The 10240-nt window shown below is 41.5% G+C and overlaps 1 protein-coding gene across 1 annotated transcript; it reads left to right on the top strand.

The window, feature by feature from the left end:
• The first annotated feature begins 372 nt into the window (after positions 1-372).
• Positions 373-7592, top strand: LOC120044558 (28S ribosomal protein S27, mitochondrial-like). The gene is made up of 11 exons (XM_038989222.1): positions 373-450; positions 779-856; positions 1263-1333; positions 1551-1609; positions 1986-2100; positions 2846-2924; positions 3079-3194; positions 3702-3804; positions 4050-4192; positions 4921-5085; positions 5666-7592. Exons 1-11 carry the CDS (start codon positions 375-377, stop codon positions 5912-5914), a joined length of 1254 nt encoding a protein of 417 aa, XP_038845150.1. The 5' UTR covers positions 373-374; the 3' UTR covers positions 5915-7592.
• Positions 7593-10240: the final 2648 nt, after the last annotated feature.

The following is a 10240-nucleotide window of genomic DNA, read 5'->3' as shown; positions in this document are numbered from 1 at the left end:
TGCAGTCTGCACATAATATCTAGACCTTTGATACGACTTTTTGATATAATCAAATAAATAAAATCATTGATGGGTTTGATCAGACAGGCCTACCTATTACCAATGAATTTGCCACTGGGACAATTGACATTCACCATAACAGGCACTTGAGGCCGTACCAATAGATATAAAGGGTTTCATTCTAATGTTATGTTTGATATTTTTATTAAACATACATAATTATAGTATTTAGAAAAAATAACTCCGTTTCAATTTCAGTATTATATATACTGTTTTTCATGGTGTTACGGTTCGCATTAAACATGTATTTGAGCAAGGCTCTCTCTCACGCAACATTGTTGCTCCCCTCCGTCATATATTGGTATCGTCCCAAGATGGCAGCCTACACTTTGAAGCGTTGTTTAGGAGCTGTCAAAGTTATCCAGAAGTGTGGAAATCACAGTTTTATAGGTACAGTTTTTTAATACTAAAAAATAGGTATTTAAATCAGTAACGTTTTCTATCATTGATTGATTCACTGTTTGTCCGAACTATTTGTGTTTTGCCAGGCAAGTAGCTAGCAGGCTAGCCAGGTGGCTACCTAGCTAGCTACGTATAATGAACCCATTCTGACCTAGCCTAACTCCTAACAAGCTAAACTAAATAAGATGCATCTTATCCCGTTTGTTCAAAGTTTAACTTAGTATTTGCTTGTACTGTAATCGCATTGTGCATGTTACCTTCAGAGTCCATTGTCTACTCTATGTAACGTGTGGTCATTCTTGTTTATGTCCTACAGCCAGAAGATGTCTACTTTCCACACCATACACAGACACCAAATTATGGGACGCAAGAGAGAAAGATCATCAAAATCTGGGTAAGACAGCTATCCAAAGAAACTCATTGCTAACAATTCTCTTTGTCCCTACCCCGCACAACAAATGAAAGGTGGGCCTCAACCATATCTGTCACCTGTTAGCTGTTAAGTGGACATGACATCAGTTGCATTTTAGTTTTGGGAGACACAGTGACGTGTGAAAATATTTGTTATTCTGTGCATAAGTAGTACTGAAGATGTAACTGTCAAGTCAGTGACAATGTCTGCACTAAATTAACACAGGGGGGCAGTGTTAGCTACACATGGACAGATACTGTACTGTGTTATTAGTAGTGTAAAGTCTTTTGAAGATTTAAGTCATATATTTAAACGGCAGAAAGTTTCAGCAAGTCTAGCTCTTGTGAAATGTGAAAGTAAAGCTGTATATGAACATGTCACCCTACAGCGTTGTTGGCCGCCTTGATGGATAGGACGTACGACCGAAACTTCCCTGTCAGCTCCCTGTCAATATCACGTGTAAGAGCATGTTAGAGTACCGGGAGATTTCATCCTTGTAGCTTGTATGTATGTCAACCAGTTTCTGCTGTAGCAAACTACTTCATTGTCATATCTGGTACACCAATGACATGTTGGGTAAGATATAAATAATACGACTAATATGATTTAGGTTCTGATCAAACTGTAGTCAACGGGATGAAATAATAACCATATCTCTGTGTGTTTTCTTTTTCAGTTTGTTGACAACATATCGTCAAGAGAAGAGGTTGAGCAAGCAGAGTACTATCTGTATAAGTAAGCCTAATTTGCATGCCCTGTTATGTTATTTTCTTTGTTAGGGTGTTCACTTCCTGGCCACTGTCTTCTGACCTCTGTTTTCTTCCAAAGTTTTTTTTATGGTGTGTTTATGTTCAGTCACATGCATGTTTGTTCTGTGCTTCGATGCTGTCTAAGAGCTTCCCTGTTCTCCCCTCCTCTGGAATCTGTTTCTTATGTGATTACAAGATTAACAAGAATATTGCGTTGCAAGCCTATGGGTTAAGCGGTTACGCTTGCCTTGACCTATGCTGCATAAAAGCGTCAGAAAAATGACATAACGGAAGTCATAAACATTCATGACTTGTTTGTTCTTGTTTTTTATGTCTGAACATCTCTCTTCTCGCTCCTGTAGATTTCGCCACAGCCCAAACTGTTGGTACCTCAGAGACTGGACTGTCCACAGCTGGGTCAGACAGTGTCTCAGATACGGGGCCAGAGACAAGGCCCTGCACACAGTCAAGAACAAGGTAGGACTACATTATGCTAAGCAGAGCCATAGTCCACTCGGTATTAGATAGAATGAAAATGGTGAAAACAACTTGTGGTTAGCTGGGTTACCCCATTGGCTCATTTCAAAAACTTGACATTTTCTTGTTGTCTGCTTGTTTTTGTCAATTGCAAATTCAACTACATTTAAGAAAAGTACAACATGTCAAAAGATGACTTTTCAACATTACCTGCTCCTGTGCGTTCTCAATACTAAAACACCTAATATTGTAGGGCTTCGCTCATGCCCTTTTCATGACGGTGCTAGCAGTTATGCGAGTTAGTGAGTGCTAGCTAGCTACCGACTGGAACATTAAGCTACCAAAGGTCGTGATTTTTTGATCTGGTTACTTGTACATTGAACAATACAGCAGCATGGTTTTTTTGTTTCTGTATAACAAAAACTGACGACGAAGTTGGCTTTTTTTTTTACAATGGGTATCAATGTTTTACCTAATTTGAGGGGATGGTCAAGAGGAATTCCTTGTATGACGTGAATATCAACTCTGAGTATAGAAACACAGTGTCACAAACTGTCCTCCATGTTGGCACCCAATGTTCCATGACCATAACATTCTCATTAATGTTCTACCTAGAATGGTAATTGTCCAATACAAGGTGCCTTTTGAAAATCCACATTCTAAAGAGTTTGACCTCAATGTCTGAGGTTGACTATGATATTGTGATTATGGAAAGTTTTTAACCGTTCTCTGTTTCTGTATTTAGGTGCAATATGGAATGTTCCCAGATGTTTTCACGTTCAACATTCTGATAGATTCCTTCATAAAAGATGAAGACTTCAAAGGTAAAGAGTCTCTGACTTCTGAAACTGTAATATCTGTCAAACTGTAAAGTTATCCCAGAACCCCTTTGGAAAAACTCAGTTAAACAAAACTAAGCCAATGTACACACATATGACATGTAGCTTAAAACCTCACAAGGTTGTTCCTCTTCTGCAGGTGCCTGTTCTGTCGTGGAAGAGGTGATGCTTCAGGAGTCTTTTGATCTGCCCACAACACAGATCCTGTCCCTGTATGCACTTAGCAATTACCTTGCAACCAAACCAGAGCTCAGCGTAAGTAAAGTAGCATTCACTGCTCTGTACTTCATGTGTACCAACATGTCCGGAGAAGTTATCGTGCCAAAGAACATTTGGAGTGTCTGGATTCTGTAGAAAGTAGTGATTGTTGGTAACGTAAGGAGGGCGTATGTGTGTAGAGAAGATCACTATGATCCCAGCACAACACCATCCCCCTTGATAAATATGGATATTTACATATATATATTTTACATATTTTTAATATTTGAGTCACTTAGCAGATGCTCTTATCCAGAGCGACTAACATTAGTGCATTCATCTTAAGATAGCTAGGTGAGACAACTTATCACAATCGCAGCAAGTAGATTTTCCCTCAACAAAGTATTTATCACCAGTCAGTGCTAGTAGGAAAAGGCGAGTGCAAAATGTATGCATTTAAATTTAGCAGCCACAGTTACTGTATTTCTGTGGAAGTCAGTCATTATGCTATTTTCAAATGTTGTCTGAAGCATAAGTGTATGTTTGTGTTGGTTGACTGTGCAGATGTCAGAGGAGAGGGCTCTGGGAGCATCGCTGCTGATATCTGGTCTGAAGCAGGACGGCTCTATAGGCCTCAGCGCTCAACTGCTGGGCTGTGCTTTACTAGGTATGTAATTCCCCCAGTCAGACCATACCCCTGGTCCTAAAACAAGCCATAGCCTTTCCTCATATTCCTAACCATTTGTTGATAGCAGAAGGATGAGGATTTCTCAGGAAACCCTGCTTTATCCTCTTGTCAAACATTTAAATCAACCTCTCCAAACCGCATGGTCTGGTTGTCATGTTGTGCTGATCACATCTCTGATAGTTTCCACTTCCTGCTCCTCTCTCGTTCTCTCTGTCTGTCTCTAGGTAAGGTGGAGATGGCGGCAGGGATCCATGCTGTGTTCAGGGGCATGCCTCTGATGTGGACCCCAGGGTATCTGGGCCGGGCCCTGGCCGTCATGGAGAGAGTAGCTGCCGCTCCTGGAGATGGCAAACTATCAAAGGATGCTGTATGTACTCACCAATACCTGTCTTAGTCCTGTACTTTTTACAATTACTAAATCAGTATCTAACACGAACAAGATCATTAGTAACACATTATACACGTATAAGACGAACTCATTATAAAGCATTATCATGAATAAGAAGCCTGTACAGTTTAGCTGATTGTTTACAATCTCATTTTACTCATCAAATGCTGCAAATAACACAATGAGCATATGACACCAACCTGGTGGCAGTAGAGAGCTGTTACTATCCAGGTACAGGGTATGAGACGGTCTGAGGGTTTATCTCCAGGGCTTAGTGTTGAGACTGTTCTATCTGGGTTATTTATATCCAGACGCACATTAACTCACCCTGGTGCAGTGCTCCTTTAGCCCTATCTAGTTCAGTAGTTCAACTCTGAGCAGAGTAATGTGATTTAGTGGAGTCTGGAGACCAGGGGGAATCTGTGAGACTTTGGGAACCAAACCAGGTTTGCCAGAAAGCAGGACAGTGTCAGAACTGATGGCTCTGTGTAGATCAGGAAATATTAATTGTGTGTGCCATTGTCTGCGTGTGTTTGTTTTCGCGTCCGTCTTTTGTCCTGATGGACAAATGAGGTGATGGACAATGAGGGGATGCTCATTGCTCCAGAGTTATCGTGTCGGTCTGTCAGTGCATGTCCGCCTGTCCCAGTTGCGTCTGTGTGTTTCCTTAAACCTGTGCTGTGTGTGTGTGTGTGTGTTTCTCCTAGGTGGATTACCTGGCGGGTCTGTTGCAGGACCTGTCCTCTGCCTCAGACTCCTCCTCTGGAGAGGACGACGAGTCAGGAGGAGAGGAGGGGAAGAAAGAGGAGGAGGTGGATGAGGACGACCAGGCAGAGAGAGATAAGCTACCCCTCTATGCCAGCAGGTTTAAGGTACTGGGCAAAGGGAAGATCAATCAAACAAGGGAAGAGCCTGTGTATGGACTGCATTTATGTTGTGTTACAGATTTCTTGTTTTGATCAGTTGAATAAATTGCTATTAAGCACTCATCTACAACGACAGTTACACTTAGGGCTCGATTCAATTAGATTGGCGCCAGCCGACACCCGCATAGCATGTGTTTTGACGGTGTCAGAGGTGGAACCGCGTTGGAGCTGTTAAATCCACAAGCGGCTTCCGGTATAACTATCGCGGACAATGCCTTTGGCAGCACGGAGTCTCATTAGTAGGAATCCCATGTTTACCCATGTTTACCAGTTCGAATACTGGAATGTGTGATGTAATCTAGGCCTACACCTTGATTAGGCTAAAATAAATCCTCATCGTGATGATCACAAGAGTAGCTGCTCACCGGTTTGATAGCAATTACACCGTCTGACACCAGGCTAAACATCAGCTATGCGGGTGTCGGCTATCGCCGTTTAACACTTGATCTGATTGAATCTAGGCCTTAATGCCTCTTTTTCCATACACCCCATCGCTCACCACCTCATCTCCTCTGGCCATGTGTAGGATCTGAGCGGGCAGCTCCAGTCCAGGGGAAAGGTGGACCCTAGTCCCCTGCAGGTGCTGGTCTCCAGCCTGGTCCAGCAGAGCCTAGCCTCCGCAGAGGGCCCTGACATGGAGCAGTACCAGAGAAAGGTGGGGGAGTGGGAGGCAGAGAGGCAGCAGCTCATCAGAAGGGAGAAAGAGATGAGGGAGAGGGCTGAGGAGGATAGACGGGCCCATCAGGCAGCCAAGGCAGCTGCAAAGCAGGGCTGAACAAACAGCTGGATTGACCCCTTCCACTGGGGCTCACTCTACAACGAGGGTGCGTCCCCTGCAGTTTCTACCACCACAAAGCATCAATACATAGTACTGGTGCTTTTTCATAAACTGTTGGGTCCGTACAACGTCTTCAGTGAAACATACACAAGAAGCGTGGGTCATATCTGAAATAATATCATATGTACGTGAAAAGCAAAAAATCAAGTATTTGTCTGCTGGACAAATGCCATTCGCAGATTAGCAATATACTGTAAACAAGATCAAAACTCCCCATAATGGAAGTTTGTCTATTAAATTACTGTGATCTTCAAATAATGATTCTTTACTTGATTATTTATACACAAGTATAAACAAAGCAAAGACTTAGTTTGTAGTTATAACTTTTAAGTGGTTTTACACGTAATACTCATAACCTCTGTTTTGTCCTTAGCTTTGTTTTCTTTAGATTTTTTTTTACTTTTCTTGAAAGTATATTGTATTTCCTGTTGTGGACATCAACATGATGTTATTGGTCTAGCTCCAGTCTAGTGATTGTTAAGCCTGATGGTCACTATGACCTCATGTAAGCCGAAAATAAGAAATGCGGGGGAAATCCTCCCACTCCTTTTCCTCTCGTCTATCAGAATGAGGTGTTTGTGAGCGTACATGCAGGCTGTGTGCGCTGGTGTGTGCGCGTGCCTGTGTTTTCTCCCAGGGGAATGAATCCCCATGTTATACAATCCTAGGGGAACTGATGAATGATCTAGGGAAAACAAAATGTGTCCTTTACGCAGGCATGAATACAGTTGCATTTCTTAGCCTTATCTGTAGGCCACAACCACAAAGAAAAGCACACTATCATAGATCCAGATCGTAGGTGTATTGCTTGGCCCTGTTTTAGAAGTTGAGAGGTCTTTCTGTGACGTCTGGAAAATTGTATTGTGTATCAAAACAGTGGCATAACGGTAAAGTATGAATTATGTATTGAGACTTCAGTAAACTCCAACATAGCCTACTCAAGTACCACAGGCAAAAACATTTCTGGCTAAGTTATCCCTGTTGTTTTTTTTCATTTGGGGGGAGATAAGTCATCAATGGGGAAAAATAACTGTTGTGGCTCACATAATGTGTTCATTCCACATAATGCTACAACTATTGAGCATTCATGGCATGGGCTTGGGAAACTGCCTGTTATGTAGACTAAGCTGAATAGACAGCACAAATACTTTTAAGTCACAAACAAGAGCCATTGTTGTGTGGAGGCTCCATATTGACTCCCTAAGAGTTAGTCAGAACCTTTTATTTGCTAAAAATAGTTATATCCTACTAGATCTGCCATTTGCAAATTCCCATGGATCGGATCTGTTTTTATGTTATAAAACATACAGTTACTGCTTGTCTGATGGAATGTTGTATGTCATCTGATTGAAACACATTTTCCGATTATGACATCAACGATTGTTGGCTACTTAAAAAGTGTGAGAAAGTCTCTGACTTTAAGGTCCAATGCGGCCATTTTTATCTCCGTATCAAATCATTTCTGGGTAACAATAAAGTACCTTACTGTGATTATTTTGAATGAAAATGGTCAAAAAGAAACAAAAATAGCTTCTTAGCAAAGATGCATTTCTTATGCAAGAATTTTGCTTAAGCAAGAATAAAGTACCTTAAAACTGAAAACTAGCTGTTATTGGCAGAGAGGTTTGGAACTCTCTTATTTGTCTACTAATTTACCGCCTGGTGATGTCACCAGGCAAGCCAAAGCTCCATCCCACCAAAACAGTCTTTTCAAACAGCTCTTACACTAAAAGGGCATTATCATTATGTTCACAATTTCATAGTATTATTCCAACCTCATAGTGTGTAGATGTATATTAAACACAGGAAATCACATTTTTGACTGCACTGGGCCTTTAAGAAGAGTGTTCCATCACCCCTGTGAAACGACCGTTGTGTCCTCATAAATGCTTGATCAACAAATACTCATGTTATTCTATTCCTCCCCTGTGCTGCTGCTTCTTTTCTGGGATTACAAGTTTAAGCTTTGGGAACTCTTCTCTGTCTCTCTCGATTTATAGATGTGATATACAGATGTAATGGGAACGGGAACATTTTCTGCAGCTGGTGACATGACAACTTTTCCCAGTATGTTGCTGTGTCTAAGTTCTTTAAAACAGATTATAGGATAAGATGCTGCTAGGGTGTGTTTTTGTTGGCTCGGCAACTGGCAGCACTGGTGTCTCGGGATACTGGGTTTATTAATCTTCCGTCATTCATCAAAGAAAATGCTGCATATTTAACATTTTAAAGCCTGCTAAGAGATTAATTAAGGCAAATAAGATCAAACTGAGGATGTGCGTATTGCGGTGTGTTTTTACAGAATATTGCACTCAGTAGTACACACGAACTCTGCATTTACAAATGAGATTACTCTCATTGCTCTCATTTCTCTCCCTATTCCCCTTCTTCCAAAAACAGTAGTCTACATGCCCCTTGCAACAAGTGCTGTGTGTGAAAATAACATTTTGCTCTTTGCCAATAGTTTTAGGTGAGAAACATTATGCAAACCCAAAGGACAACTTGCTGTTATTGCATATTTTATTTCAGACCAGGGAAAGAAGAAGGTGTGAGTGCAATGCTCAGTCACAATTGAGGTCATTTTAGAGAGAAGCACTGTCCAGGACAAGAATCTCCCGTCTACCTGTGAGGAGTTCTCTTCCTGAGAGCCCAGCCACCTAAAACACCATCTCTGAACAAAACGCTGACATGGAGAGAACACTGAGGCAATGTTCAGATGATGGTGGAAGACCTACAGCAGGGGTGTCAAACTCATTCCACGGAGGGCCTAGTGTCTGCAGGTTTTTGGTTTTTCCTTTCAATAAAGCCCTAGACAACCAGGTGTGGGGAGTTCCTAACTAATTAGTGATGTTAATTCATCAATCAAGTACAAGGGAGGAGCGAAAACCCGCAGACACTCGGCCCCCCGTGGAATGAGTTTGACACCTGTGACCTACAGTATCTTCTGACTTGTTCTGTGTGGGTTAAGTAGGACCTGACAGAAGTTCCTTTAGCCTCCAGACATGACTTGAACATAACACATACCTGTGAAGTCCATTCAAATCAAACTGAATAGCCTACTGCTGCTAAACCTGTGTAGTTACAGCTTTAATGACTGGATACACAAACAATGCTGTTTAGAGAGAGCTTTGCTGCAGATACTGTCTGAGTGACCCTACAGTAAGTATGGGTTACTAGGTAGCACCCCGCTGCCCTCAGACTCTCTGGGGAATGAGACTTAACATGACACAGCGATCCTACTGCCCTCCTGATGTGGTAATGACGTACTTCTGGTCTTGGCAAGCCGGTAGGAGTGAAATAGCTGTCACCAGATCCCACTGCAACATTTGGAGTGAGGTAGGCATACGGTAGCAGTATGTGAACAAATGAACCTTTTTACAATTGAGGAAGTACAGTGCAATCAAAGCACTCAACCTGACAAAGAGTAGAACGAACAAATATAGTTAAGATGAATTAAAATCATAAAATAATAAAAATGTATTATAGACAAATTGGACATAATGAGCAGTGAGATATGGTCTTGAAAGGGAAGAGCTGGGTGTAGTGAAGGGACCATACTGAAAAGGCATACTTAACTTGATTAATGGGTCTATTAAACTAGAGAGGAAATGGTTTTATGTTACAGTACCAGTTAAAAGTTTGGACACGCCTACTAATTCAAGGGGTTTTCTTTTCTTTTTTACTATTTTCTACATTGGAGATTATAGAGGACATCAAAACTATGAAATAACACATATGGAATCACGTAGTAACCAAAAAAGTGTTAAACAAATCAAAATATGTTTATGTTTTAGATTCTTCAAATGTAGCCAGCCTTTGCCTTGATGACCACTTTGCACACTCTTGGCATTCTCTCAACCAGCTTCATGAGGAATGTTTTTCCAACAGTCTTGAAAGAGGTGCTTTTCCTTCACTCTGCAGTCCAACTCATCCCAAACCATCTCAACTGAGTTGAGGTTGGGTGATTTTGGAGGCCAGGTCATCTGATGCAGCACTCCATCACTCTCCTTGGTCAAATAGCCCTTACACAGCTTGGAGGTGTGTTTTGGGTCATTGTGGTGTTGGAAAACAAATGATAGTCCCATTAAGTGTCCGTTCACCTACTCTGTGTCTCACAAAGACATGGCGGTTGAAACCAAAAACCTAAAATTTGAACTCATCAGACCAAAATGGACTTGGTCTTTTACCAAATAGGGCTATCTTCTGTATACCACCCGTACCTTGTCACAACACAACAGATTGGCTCAAACGCATTAAGAAGGA

This window comes from Salvelinus namaycush, chromosome 1 (assembly GCF_016432855.1).
Source record: "Salvelinus namaycush isolate Seneca chromosome 1, SaNama_1.0, whole genome shotgun sequence".
NCBI lineage: Eukaryota > Metazoa > Chordata > Actinopteri > Salmoniformes > Salmonidae > Salvelinus > Salvelinus namaycush.
The sequence above is the reverse complement of the archived record's forward strand: the minus strand, read 5'-3'. Positions and strand labels throughout refer to the sequence as shown.